General features: G+C 34.8%; 2 protein-coding genes across 14 annotated transcripts in view; both read left to right on the forward strand.

Moving 5' to 3' along the window:
- Positions 1 to 14,657, forward strand: part of LOC128157132 (probable phosphorylase b kinase regulatory subunit alpha) — a 58,161-nt gene that overhangs the window by 15,895 nt on the left and 27,609 nt on the right. The gene's annotated exons all lie outside the window — the stretch shown is intronic.
- Positions 8,096 to 9,759, forward strand: LOC128157135 (uncharacterized). Its single transcript, XM_052819545.1, has 4 exons — positions 8,096 to 8,248; positions 8,453 to 8,579; positions 9,127 to 9,245; positions 9,550 to 9,759. The coding sequence occupies exons 1-4, from the start codon at positions 8,096 to 8,098 to the stop codon at positions 9,757 to 9,759; spliced, it is 609 nt and encodes a 202-aa protein (XP_052675505.1).

A 14,657-nucleotide genomic window follows, 5' to 3' on the forward strand; every position in this document is an offset into this window, starting at 1 on the left:
GCTGCATATATGTTGAATTTTTTGGCCTGAGAAACTAAAGATTAATTTTTTTTAAGCCTACATCATTATGGAGAAAAATGCCTCTACAAATATTTGAAATTTTTGGTTCTATGGTCTAGAGGTTGTTAATTTGGTCAAAATGAATATTGTTGTGTCATTAATTTTCATTAGCAACAATGCTATATCTCTCTTTTAGGCCAACCTAAGAAAGTTGCAGTGGTAACTAATTCTGCATTATTTTATCTATGATAGCTCTGACTAAAGGACTAAAGTTTTGTGTCGATCCTTTATGGATGTTTATACAATGTGTGTGCATTTAAATCGATGTGATTTCAGCATATTGCGTATAGAATATTCACTATATGGAGAGGGGAATCGGAAATATTCTGAGACCGTTTACTTTTGACTTGTCATTTGTTGAATGCACTTTTGTAAACACTGCTGCTTTAGATAAACACTTATTTAGTATTAAGTTGTAAGCTTACAAAGCACAGTTTAATTGTGAATGTAAATTCAACGAACATGAAGCACCAGGAATTGGTTGCAAGGATCAACAGTAATTAATCTAAATTTCTGATTCACACTCTTCATATAGTGATAGAGGTACCTTTGACTTCATATCAAGTATAATTGATTGATAGGCCCACATTTCTAAGTGCTGCAGTCCACATTCACTTTTTTTAAATATGGGAGTTCCAAGAAATATTTTCAGGAAGGTTCTACAATAGAACTATAAAAATGTGAAAAATTGTACTTGCTGTTGTGAATGGTTAAAATTTTAAAGTGGTGAGAAATTGACATAGGGTCTTCTGTAACATGTATTGGATACAAATGCAGTTATTGTGGTACATTGAATTGGGCCCTGAGAGTCATCCCCATCCTATTTTTGGAAGGGGGGGGGGGGGGGGGTACTTTGTATCACGCATTTCAGTAATATTAATCACTTCTGCTATAATTTATCTCAAAACGAAGAATTTTTTCCTCTGTCATGGAACTTTTCCCAATGTGTAAAGCTCAGAAAACAAGTAAATGAATGAGAGATAAATTAACGCTAATTCTTGTTATTCTCAGACTGTTATAAAACTTATGATTGATTGATCCCTATAGTGGATTATTGCTGATGTACAATTGCTTAAATGCACTTGCAATGTAAAGGTGCACATTTCTTTTTATATATATATATATATATATATATATATATATATATATATATATATATATATATATATATATATATATATATATATATATATATATATATATATATAATTTTTAAAGATGGTTTGGGATTTATTGTTTATTCTTTTACTTTGTTTTTATAGGTACATGTACTAGATTACAGAGTTGTTGGGAAAAAATCTTGTCTTAACCCATAATTTGTGAGGGTTATGGATAATAAAAGCGAGATAAGCTCAATCATGATCTGAGTCTCATTTTTCTCCAATATGTTCCTTTTATGTACTTGGATCGAAATTTAATTCATCTAACTCTGGATTTACAAATCATCAGTTGGACTGACAAGGTCCTTAAATTCTTTTAATAAAAATGAGGACAGTCCTTGAGAAATTTGACTACTCTGGAATAAAAAAAAACCCTTGAGCCAAGCCATGTCTCTTGCTTTTTGAATGTTCAGGATCTTGAATTGTTGTTTTTAAAGCCAAAATATGGCTAAAATATTGTTGATGCTGTGTAAAACAGCACAATCTGAAAATTGCATGTCAGAAATAGTTGGATAAGCATGAATTTTCATTTCACTGTAAAGATTAGTAAATTGATATGGTTGTAATAATAACTCTATCAATATATTATCTTTCTCAATATATTATATATTATACATAATATTTTTCAGAGGTGCTCAAGAAGAGAAAACACACTTTGGAAAGTTTTCTTGATGATGTAACTTGGGCTACATCAAATGATTGCTTCAGCTCATCAGCAGTTGGTTCTCCAGGAACAATCACATGCGAAACAGGTGCAGGTTACAATTTTTTGGTTTTTTTTTTAGTTACCTCTAAATTTAATCGTCAGATATGACAAGTATATTTTGTAATACTTAATTATGAGGTTTTAACATGTATATTTTCATTTCTGTTGTAGTGGTCATTGAAAGTGTTTTTGATGACATGAGTTGGGCGACACCATCTGGCCGTTCAGAAACGGTAGTTACTCCAGGATCTATTGCATGCACTATGGCTGCCTACTCCCCCAAGTCAGATGTAGGTCAGATGACAAAGACCCCGTGTGATACATCTGCAGGTGATTTACTGTTATTTTAATTCTGAATTTAATTGACAGATATGACAAGTATGTCTTGTAATCCTGATGAAGTGTTTACATAAATATTTTCATTTCCATTATAGAGGTCATTGAAAGTTCTCTTGATGACATGGGAAGGAAAACATCATCTGGTTCAGAAACGGTAGTTACTCCGGGAACTATGACGTGCATTGCAGTTACCCACCCTCCCAGGTCAGATGTAGATCAATTGGCAGCAACCACGTGTGATACATCTGCAGGTAATTTTTTTTTTTTTTTTTGGTTACCTTTGAATATAATTGTCAGATATGACAAGTATGTATTAAAAAACTGATGTTGTTCTTACATGTATACTTTCATTTCTGTTGTAGTGGTCATTGAAAGTGTTTTTGATGACATGAGTTGGGCGACACCATCTGGCCGTTCAGAAACGGTAGTTACTCCAGGATCTATTGCATGCACTATGGCTGCCTACTCCCCCAAGTCAGATGTAGGTCAGATGACAAAGACCCCGTGTGATACATCTGCAGGTGATTTACTGTTATTTTAATTCTGAATTTAATTGACAGATATGACAAGTATGTCTTGTAATCCTGATGAAGTGTTTACATAAATATTTTCATTTCCATTATAGAGGTCATTGAAAGTTCTCTTGATGACATGGGAAGGAAAACATCATCTGGTTCAGAAACGGTAGTTACTCCGGGAACTATGACGTGCATTGCAGTTACCCACCCTCCCAGGTCAGATGTAGATCAATTGGCAGCAACCACGTGTGATACATCTGCAGGTAATTTTTTTTTTTTAGCTCACCTGAGCCAAAGGCTCAAGTGAGCTTTTCTGATCACAATTTGTCCGTTGTCTGTCGTCGTTGTCGTTGTAAACTTTTCACATTTTCATTTTCTTCTCAAGAACCACTGGGCAGATTTCAACCAAATTTGGCACAAAGCACCACTAGGTGAAGGGGATTCAAGTTTGTTCAAATGAAGGGCCACGCCCTTTTTAAAGGGGAGATAATTGAGAATTATTGAAAATTTGTTGGTATTTTTTAAAAATCTTCTTCTCAAAAACTATTGGGCCGGTAAAGCTTAAACTTGTGTGAAGGCATCCACAGGTAGTGTAGATTCAAGTTTGTTCAAATCATGATCCCCGGGGGTAGGGTGGGGCCACAATTGGGGGATCAAGTTTTACATAGGAATATATAGAGAAAATCTTTAAAAATCTTCTTCACAAAAACTATTTGGCCAGAAAAGCTCAAATTAAAATGGAAGCATCCTCAGGAAGTGTAGATTCAAGTTTGTTCAAATCATGGTCCCCGGGGGTAGGGTGGGGCCACAATTGGGGGATCAAGTTTTACATAGGAATATATAGAGAAAATCTTTAAAAATCTTCTTCTCAAAAACTATTTGGCCAGAAAAGCTCAACTTTGAGTGGAGGATTCATCAGGTAGTGTGGATTCAAGTTTGTTCAAGTCATGGTCCCCGGGGCAAGGGTGGGGCCACAATTGGGGGATCAAGTTTTACATAGGAATATATAGAGAAAATCTTTAAAAATCTTCTTCTCAAAAACTATTTGGCCAGAAAAGCTCAAATTGAAATGGAAGCATCCTCATGTAGTGTAGATTCAAGTTTGTTCAAGTCATGGTCCCCGGGGGTAGGGTGGGGCCACAATTGGGGGATCAAGTTTTACATAGGAATATATAGAGAAAATCTTTAAAAATCATCTTCTCAAAAACTGTTTGGCCAGAAAAGCTCAAATTAAAATGGAAGCATCCTCAGGAAGTGTAGATTCATGTTTGTTCAAATCATGGTCCCCGGGGGTAGGGTGGGGCCACAATTGGGGGATCAAGTTTTACATAGGAATATATAGAGAAAATCTTTAAAAATTTTCTTCTCAAAAACTATTAGGCCAGAAAAGCTCAAATTAAAATGGAAGCATCATCAGGAAGTGTTGATTCAAGTTTGTTCAAATCATGGTCCCCGGGGGTAGGGTGGGGCCACAATTGGGGGATCAAGTTTTACATAGGAATATAAAAGAGAAAATCTTTAAAAATTTTCTTCTCAAAAACTATTAGGCCAGGAGACCTCAACTTTGAGTGGAGGCATCATCAGGTAAGGTAGATTCAAGTTTGTTCAAATCATGGTCCCCGGGGGTAGGGTGGGGCCACAATTGGGGATCAAGTTTTACATAGGAATATATAGAGAAAATCTTTTAAAATTTTCTTCTCAAAAGCTATTAGGCCAGAAAAGCTCAAATTAAAATGGAAGCATCCTGAGGAAGTGTTGATTCAAGTTTGTTCAAATCATGGTCCCCGGGGGTAGGGTGAGGCCCAATTGGGGGATCAAGTTTTACAATCCTTAAAAATATTCTGGGAAAGTTTTCGGTCCAAAACTCAGTTCTTAGTGTGAACGCACAGGTTATGAGATTAAAGGTAGATTTAAGTTTGATGAAACCATGATTCCCTAGAGAATAGTGGGGCCTCGAAATGAGGAGGGGGGGGGGGGAGGTTTATAGGAATAGAGAAAAATCTTCTTACAGGTACAACAACAAAAGGGGCTTTACTAAAAAATAAGAGGTGGATAAAAATTGGCAGATTTTCAATTTTTTTAAGCAAGATCTACTGTACTCAGTTGTCAAGATATTTTGATACTGTAATGCTAATTTGATCAGAATTAAGGCAATTGTTGCTCAGGTGAGCGATGTGGCCCCTGGGCCTCTTGTTTTTTTGGTTACCTTTGAATATAATTGTCAGATATGACAAGTATGTATTAAAAAACTGATGTTGTTCTTACATGTATACTTTCATTTCTGTTGTAGTGGTCATTGAAAGTGTTTTTGATGACATGAGTTGGGCGACACCATCTGGCCGTTCAGAAACGGTAGTTACTCCAGGATCTATTGCATGCACTATGGCTGCCTACTCCCCCAAGTCAGATGTAGGTCAGATGACAAAGACCCCGTGTGATACATCTGCAGGTGATTTACTGTTATTTTAATTCTGAATTTAATTGACAGATATGACAAGTATGTCTTGTAATCCTGATGAAGTGTTTACATAAATATTTTCATTTCCATTATAGAGGTCATTGAAAGTTCTCTTGATGACATGGGAAGGAAAACATCATCTGGTTCAGAAACGGTAGTTACTCCGGGAACTATGACGTGCATTGCAGTTACCCACCCTCCCAGGTCAGATGTAGATCAATTGGCAGCAACCACGTGTGATACATCTGCAGGTAATTTTTTTTTTTTTTTTTTTGGTTACCTTTGAATATAATTGTCAGATATGACAAGTATGTATTAAAAAACTGATGTTGTTCTTACATGTATACTTTCATTTCTGTTGTAGTGGTCATTGAAAGTGTTTTTGATGACATGAGTTGGGCGATACCATCTGGCCGTTCAGAAACGGTAGTTACTCCAGGATCTATTGCATGCACTATGGCTGCCCACTCCCCCAAGTCAGATGTAGGTCAGATGACAAAGACCCCGTGTGATACATCTGCAGGTGATTTACTGTTATTTTAATTCTGAATTTAATTGACAGATATGACAAGAATGTCTTGTAATCCTGATGAAGTGTTTACATAAATATTTTCATTTCCATTATAGAGGTCATTGAAAGTTCTCTTGATGACATGGGAAGGAAAACATCATCTGGTTCAGAAACGGTAGTTACTCCGGGAACTATGACGTGCATTGCAGTTACCCACCCTCCCAGGTCAGATGTAGATCAATTGGCAGCAACCACGTGTGATACATCTGCAGGTAATTTTTTTTTTTTTTTGGTTACCTTTGAATATAATTGTCAGATATGACAAGTATGTATTAAAAAACTGATGTTGTTCTTACATGTATACTTTCATTTCTGTTGTAGTGGTCATTGAAAGTGTTTTTGATGACATGAGTTGGGCGACACCATCTGGCCGTTTAGAAACGGTAGTTACTCCAGGATCTATTGCATGCACTATGGCTCCCCACTCTCCCAAGTCAGATGTAGGTCAGATGACAAAGACCCCGTGTGATACATCTGATGCTGAATTTTCAGATGACGTTTTTGATTTTTCTTCTGGTAGTGAATATATTCCTGAAGATGATGAATTGGATGAAAGTGACTTAGAAGCCAGTGAATCTTCACCAATAGAGAAAAAAATAAAACACCTGCAATACTCTAAAGGAAAAACTGGGGGGAAAAACCAATGCCAGAAAGAAAGAATCTTAAAAGAACTAGCTGAAAATGATAAAGTAATTAGTGATAGCAATAGTGATATATCATTGGAGTATCCAGATTTCAGTGCGCTTAAGCCATCTGTGCTTCCAGTGCCATTGTTAAATGATGAATTTTCAAGTGCTGATGATTCAGATGTCCCTTTAGAGGATCAAAATATAGATCCTAAGACTGTTGCTTATGATGAAAAGTTTCCAAAGATATATGTTAAACTGGTACGGAAAAGCCAAACAACCAAATTAGGCAAAAAGAAGAAGACTGAAAGAGTGTATGATTCACACTATCCTTGTATTTTCTGTGGCAAGATGCAAACCAATTTTTCGCATCATTTAATGAGTTCTCTTCACATGAATGAAGCAGAAGTACAGGCTATCCCAAAGGTCAACTCCACAATGACGAAAGAAGAAAAGCAAAAAACTGTTAAAGAAAGAAAGACCAAATTTGAACTGCTGCGCCTTCGTGGTATTCACAAACACAACACTAATGTGATAAGTGAAGGAAAAGGTGAAATAATCCTTGCCAGAAGAAGTACAGAGAGGGAGTTTGATCTTAATGCTGTAGGTCCTTGTCCAAGGTGTTTTGCTTGGCATCAATTGAAAAACCTTAAGAGACATCAAAAGTTATGCCCAAAGTATGATGCTGATGAATCAAGTCAAACCAGTCTCAATATACAGAGTAAAACGTTAGTGGGACGAATTTCGGACCAGGCTTCAAAACTTGTTGTGACAGAAGTTTTCACTATCATGCAGCCTGACCATGTATCTCAAGTGGCCCAAACGGACCCACTTATCATAAGCCTTGGTAATCAGTTGATGGACCGTAACAGAGGAAACCGTGTAATGAGGAAATATTATACCAGCCAGGGTATGAGACTGTCTGCAAAACTCCTAATTGCTCTGAAGGAAACAACAGGACATGATGAGGATCTTAATTATTTCCTCCAACCTTCTCAATTTGTAAATGTGGCAGAAGCTGCTCTAAAATGTTCAAACCAAGACAGCATCGATGAAGAAGATCTTTCGTCACCAAGCAATGCTATTAAGTTAGGGTATGATATAAAATCATTAGCAAGTTCAAAACTAGCCAGTGCTATCATACATGCTGATGAAAAGAGGCAAAAAGAGGCAGAAAATTTTCTGCAATTAATGAAAATGCAGTGGACTGTGAAAGTAACGAAGCTAGCAAGAATGGTTTTACAAGAAAGACAGTATAATAAGCCCAAGTCATTGCCGACACCCGAAGACATTAAGAAAATAACAGAATTTATGAAAACGGAGATCTGCAACCTTGATCTTACTGACATTTCATATGCTAATTACAAAAAAGTTGCTGTGTTGACTTTGGCCAGGATCACACTGTACAATAGAAGAAGGTGCCATGAGGTTCAGGCAATAAGGTATGTATATCAAAACAGTACATAAAACATAAGTTTTGGGGTCCAAATATGATAATGTTTTGTTGACTGACCTTTACACAAAATCTAAACAGTAAAATATGTTAAAGTGTATTTTGTTCTGTGCAAATTGTGCAGGGAGGTTGGTTTTAGAAATATGGGAAGAGTCCATTCATAAAAGTATGAATTTAAAGGCATAGCTTCTTGCTGCATTTTAGATGTTGATATGCAATGTTTCTTTAATCAGATTGAAGGCTTACAATCAGAGAAAAACTGGTCAAGATGATGTTCAGGCACAATTGATGAAAGAGCTGACTTCATTCGAAGCACACCTTTTAATGACTCAGGAAGTTGTTGAGATACGAGGAAAGGTTTGTAAATGATAATTATCTCCATTAGAAAATGCACTTAAAGATAATATTTTCGTATTTTGTCTATCCCGATAAAAATAGAATATAAATACCAAAAAGATGCCTATGTACAGCGATGACATCAACCATGTTTGTTGCAATTCTTTTGGCCACTCAGTGTAGAACAATAAGTCAATGATTTAAGTCCATGAGTTTCTATTTTAGGTTGGAAGATGTGTTCCAGTTATTTTACCTCTGGAAACGCGCCAGGCCTTAAGTTTTATTGCAAGCAAGATAGTCCGAAAGGCATGTTCCATTCCAGTTGAATCTCCATACCTTTTTGGTAGCAAAAGTAAGTGCAGAGTGTGTATGTTTATAAATCAGTTATACATAAAATGGGGGATTCAGATAATTCATAGCTTGACTGCTGGTGGACAGTAAATTATGCTATCCCCCTCCACTGAATTCAATAATTCGTGAAATAATCCTTTACCTTATTAGAATAAATTAATTGCAGCAAATTTTCTGCAATTTAATTCAAAACTGCATGTTTTGCAGTTATTTAATAGGAGTAGCAAACTATAAGCTGCGAAAAGATTTCTAGAAACTTTTTATTTTTGCAGTTTTCTGTCGGTACTGGTAAATATCTAGCTAACAAATTTTAAGTTGCCATAAGACGACCAAAAACAGTTCTTATCCTTTTCATACAATAGCAGAAACAAACATAGCCAAAGGTTTGCCAGATATTGTTCTTGACAATTTCATGCTGGCTGGACAGCATTAAATTGAAAGATTAAATATTATAAATAGGTTACCAGTTATACAATTTTTGGCAATAAGCTAAAAAATAATCTTAAATGGCTAGATGTATTTTATTTCTCCATTGATTTTTATTGCAGCTGGAGGTGTATTTAGGGCGTATGATGCCATATCAACTGTTGCTCAAGAGGCTGGGCTGTCAAGTCCAAGCCTTATTCGTACAAGTAGTATGAGGAAATATATGGCCACCATGGTTCAGGTAAAAATCAATATCCTTTCCATACTCTTTGACCTGTGGTTGGTTGGACAAATTGTTATTTTATAAATGGTCAAATATATTGAAAACAGTTCACTTTCTCAGTGGTAAACCATAATTATATTTTCTTGTTGCTTATGTCAAGATGCATCAAGTGCTCAGTTTGGCAAGTGCTCTTTGGATCACACCCCTCAATCATATATTTTCTTTTTTCTCATGCCATTGCAAGGGTAGATTAGCAATGCACGCTAGTAAACAGTATTACCATGTTATGTTTTACACTACAAGTACATACTTTTATGAACAGGCTCTTGATACCAGTGAAGCTGAGAGGAGTTGGATCATACAACACCTTGGGCATAATATGGATGTGCATTTACACCATTACAGACAAACATCTGATGTACTAGAAAGAACAGAAGTAGCAAAGATTTTGTTGATTCAAGATTTTGGAATAGTGCCCCATTATGTGGGAAGAAAACTTTCCGATATTCAGTTGGATGGTAAGTTATTTTGATTTTGATTTTGATGTCATAGCATGCACCAGACAGAACGCGTCAGATGTAATTATAGCTACAAATTGGAGTGTCATTTTTATACTTCATTAGACAATACACAAATTTTTTAGGGTGTTTTGATTAGTTCTTTTGCAAAGCAAGTCCAATCCTACCTTCTCACACTTTGACTTGATGTTAATTCCTAAACGAAATAGATTTCGTTTGGCTGCATACTTTTCTGCACCTCATTTTAGCTAACATTATTAATTTGCATTTTCAAAGATTTTGAAATTAAGAGAAATACAAAATTTAGTTAATTTCAGCTGTTACTAGCTTTTTACAAACAATATTTTTATGATGATCCAAATGAATATAAGACACTATTGGATCAAACTGGGGTGTACTGTATCATTCTTGTGTAACGGAATGTTATGTAGATTTACGGACAAGATTTACACTTTCACAAATCTTGAATTTTCAAAACATTTTCAGATATCATTTCAACTGGTGAAAGTACATCTGATGTGGGTTCTCAAGTAAAGCCAGCATTTCAACAGCAGCAAGATGATGACAGCGTTATTCCAGAGTACAATGGGAATCCCATGAATAGTGATGATGAAGATGGATGTAAGTTTAGATAAACTATATACATGTATATGATTCATTATACTCAGCATGGATATCATTATATGGATCATGGTATACAAGTAATAATAAATGTGGTTAAAAAGGAATCACTAAATGACCATCTTAAAAAAATATTAATGATAAACAGTATGTGCAAGGGTTTATACACTTTTCATCAATGTAAAACAACTTTTTTTTTACATTTATTTTATGACAGTTTCAAAACCAAAGAAGACAGAAAGAAAGCGGTGGAGCAAGGAAGAGGAGGACGAACTGAAAAAACTATTCAAAGCTAATTTTGAAAAAGACTATTGTCCCAAACAATTGGAGATAGAAAAAATAATGAAAAAGAGCAGGGAAAAGGGGGGGCTTATCCACTTACGTCCAAGGGACAATATCAAAAAGAAAGTTAGTGGGATGTTGGTCAAAATGAGGAAGAAAAAAGATGGTTGAGGTGTTGCAGTTGTGTTTTCAACTTCTTGGGGTTTCGAAATAGGTCACTGATGTTTTTGAGCGTTACGATTCTGGCTGATATTGTAAATGGCTATAACTCTCTTAGTAGATGAGATTTAGAATATACGGTAGATATATTTAATGTATCCCTACAATATGATTGTATCAGAAATGAATGAAAGGACATCCATGCACGTGTGCTGCATTCTGATTGGCTAATACTTAAATGGTCGTAACTCTTTTACTTTTCAATGAAATACTTCGAAATTTAAGACATGGGTATATTTTGTGAGGCACTGTAAGAAGATATATGTGAGAAATCTAGGAAACGTGCTGAAATCTGATTGGCTGTTGATGTGTATGGCTATAACTTTCTTAGTTTTCAATGAAATAAAACAAAATTCAGTGTGTAGGTAGATATTATAAGTCCCTATATTATGGCATCATCAAAAATGAATATGATGACATGCATGCTCATGTGCAGAGTTCTGATTGGTCAATATTTCGATTGCTGTAACTGAGGTCTATTCAACAGAAGATGAATGGGGCACTGAAGGGAGTATGGGGAGCGTTTGGGAAACAACTGTAACGGGGACCGTTACAATTATTGGTAGTACTTGTTTATCTTTTTTTTTTTTTTTTTTGATTTAAGATGAGTTATCTTACAATTTTTTTTAGTGGGTATTTTTATTTTTAATTTTGGGTTGAAAAGGGGAAACCCATCCAGGTTAGTTTAAATGGAACAGCTCTGACTATTGAGTGACTTAAATAATATCCCTGATCTGTTTGTTTTTTAAAGACTTTAAAGATTAATGATTGTGTATTTCAAATTATTGAGGTACATATATTGTGTCGATAAATTTCGATATAAATTGATTAAGACATTCATGGTGTGGTTTTCTGGTAAAAGTATGAAATTTGTAATGATTGGATGCTTGTGATGCAAAGGTTTACATTCTTAAAATTTACTTCCTGCCATGTGAAGACATCAGGAATCTAAATGTCCACATTTAAAAAAAAAAATGTTTTCTGCATATCAATTCCTTTTAAGTGGACATATAGTATCATACATTAATTTTTGTCACAAATGTGTAACTTGCATGGAAAGGCAGAATTTGAAGCGATTTATATTTGATCAATCTTTGATGTGATCATAAAAACACAAAAAAACTATGCTTGTGTTGTCTACCTAATTGTTACAAATGCATAACACAATATGTCCCTCAGTTACTTGGCCATGGTTTTTTTATATATAGCTCATTATTTGTTTTCCATTTATCTGTATGACGTTTACATTGAATATGAAGTTTATAATTTAATAGATTTTTTTTAACATTTCCAAAAATTGAGCTTTTTCAGGTTTGTTAAAATTGAATGCTAAAAGTTGTGGTATGCTTAATAACATCTGATGGATGAATATCAGGAAAAATGTTTTAATTGTTTATCTGCAATAGATATCGTACATTTTGAAAATGTAGTTGACTTTAATTTCTTTTTTAAGAAACGCTAGTCAAGGTATTATAATCTAATATGTGTATTGATTTAATGCAAGGTAGAAAACTTGTGTGTATTTTTTTTTTTCAAAATTGAAAGTGTGAAACTGAAATTTCAAGTTAAAATATATTTTTCTTTTTAATTTAGGATAATTGTTATTGTGTTTTTTAATTACATGTATTAAATTTTGTTAATCAAATAGGGACAGCCACTGACATACATTATTGATCAAATTCTTTGAATATATAAAGGTTGGGGAGGTTGCATTGTTTTACCATGACTAAATAGCTGACAAAGCATATACACCTTATTTTTTCCCAATATTGTGTTTTGTGGTCTTTTACAGCATATACTGATACTTTTGATTTTTTAACGGAGATACTTATTATGGTACACTGCTTCCATTTATTGTAATGAACTCCAAGAATCTTCTTTTTTCTTTCAAATTAGAAAAACTTGTCATTCAGAATAAAAGTGTCAGGTAATTATTAGCGGTGTTGTTTTTTTTTTATCATGTATGTTTGTTGCAGGGCAACCGTCCTTAATGAACATGTGCATCACTAAAAAAAGGGAAATCTAATGTTTGCTTTCATAGGATTTTCTTTTTCTTGCACAGATGCATTGGAAAATACATAATTCAGTCATAAATAGACTACCTGTGGTAAAATCGCAGTATTGCAAGAAACTCATGCTCTCATTGTTAATTTCTGATATTATAGTACTGATAGAATTTTCTGGATTGAAAATAATATCTTATTGAAGTCATTTTTCTGTATATGATATATATTAATTTTTTCCACGGTAAGATGCCTGAAATGTGGTAGAGGGTGTTTTTTTGGGGGTGGGGATAATGCTACAGGAAAAGAAATGGTTTTAACTGAGTTAGAACAGCTGATGCTGTTTCATCAATAAGAGGAATATGCAAAACGGTAATTAAGATATTTGTAATTTAGTTAATGATATGATTGAAACATGGTTAGAGACAAATTATCCTAGTGCATTTATTCATTTGTATGCACACTTGGCAGCAATTATATCCCTCCTCCCCGAGATTGGCAAGAACATTAATGATATTATACACCGTAAGCTATTAATGGTGAGGTTGATTCAGGGATTCCAACAGTTTTCGTTCCATCCTTGTCTATTACTTTGAATTGTGAAGGTTAACCTCATTATGTGTTTGAACATAACCCCACAAGAAAAAATTGCACAAGGTAGCACCTGTGTGTAACTTTTCCAAGAACCCCATCTTACTCCTCCTGTATGAATTCTGAAGGTGAACCTCGTAATGTAGATTTGTACTTACACATGACCCCACATGAAAAAATTTGCACAAGGTATCGCCTGTGTGTATGTCTGTCTGTCCGTCTGTAAACTTTTTTTCATTTTGAACTTCTTCTCTAAAACCGCTTATCCAATTTCAACCAAATTTGGCACAAAGCATCCTTATGGGAGGGCGAATATAAATTGCAGAAATAAAAGTCAGATCTGTATTCAAAGCGGAGAAAACCTTGAAACTGTAAAAAAAGGGGGGTGCATTTTAAAAAATCTTCTTCTCAAAAACTACTGATTCCAATTCAACGTTGTTTAGCATAAATTATCCTTATGGGAAGGAAAATATAAATTGCAAAAATTAAGGTCTAATTATGTTTCAAATCTGAGTTATTACGAAAATAATAATAAAGGAAAGGCGTGTTTCAATCAGTTTAATAGCTTCGGATTCGGCATTCGGTAAAATGGGTAGACAAGACTTGGCCTGGGCAAAACAAAAGATTGGCAGTTATTAATCTGCCAATCTCATTAAAATTTCAGGATATTTGATGGACCAGTATATTTGTATTTGCTGTAAATATTGCTGCAAAATAATGCGTATTTGGAATTGACGATTGCCGATCTGCCCCGGCTTTTATTTTGCCACGGCCCAGGTTTGCGTACCCATTTTACCAAGACTCGTATTCCATACATCTAAAACGAGGTTCTTTGTTTAAAGCAGCCATGACATTATACGAAAAAGGGTCGATCTGACTATGATGAATTTGCTTGTTGTGCAACAGTTCGCGAATGAAGGGAGAGTTTTGAAACATGCAAAATGTATTTGTGCCGATTTTGTGAAGAAAATTGAGGCTAAATATTTCAATGCGTTGACAGTTTTCACACATGACGTTGGTGTTAGCTTGTTCTGATTTTCGTTTCGTTTTCATTATTTATGCTTTGTAACCTGGGAACTATCGTCTGTATTTCGTGATTTTTACGTATCAAATCAAACAGAGACTTCGGTAAATCAAACAGTTAACTGTTTACCTGCGCAAATTAAGCAAAATCTGATGTATCAAAAAAGTACTGA

This window comes from Crassostrea angulata, chromosome 7 (genome assembly GCF_025612915.1).
Source record: "Crassostrea angulata isolate pt1a10 chromosome 7, ASM2561291v2, whole genome shotgun sequence".
NCBI classification, from domain to species: domain Eukaryota; kingdom Metazoa; phylum Mollusca; class Bivalvia; order Ostreida; family Ostreidae; genus Magallana; species Magallana angulata.

Excerpts from the sequence above, each read along its gene's own strand:
- LOC128157135 (XM_052819545.1), top strand. The coding sequence starts at position 8,096 with ATGTTGATATGCAATGTTTCTTTAATCAGATTGAAGGCTTACAATCAG. Across the intron at positions 8,249-8,452 it reads TTGTTGAGATACGAGGAAAG|GTTGGAAGATGTGTTCCAGT; the intron begins GTTTGTAAATGA and ends TTTCTATTTTAG. Across the intron at positions 9,246-9,549 it reads ATATGGCCACCATGGTTCAG|GCTCTTGATACCAGTGAAGC; the intron begins GTAAAAATCAAT and ends TTTTATGAACAG.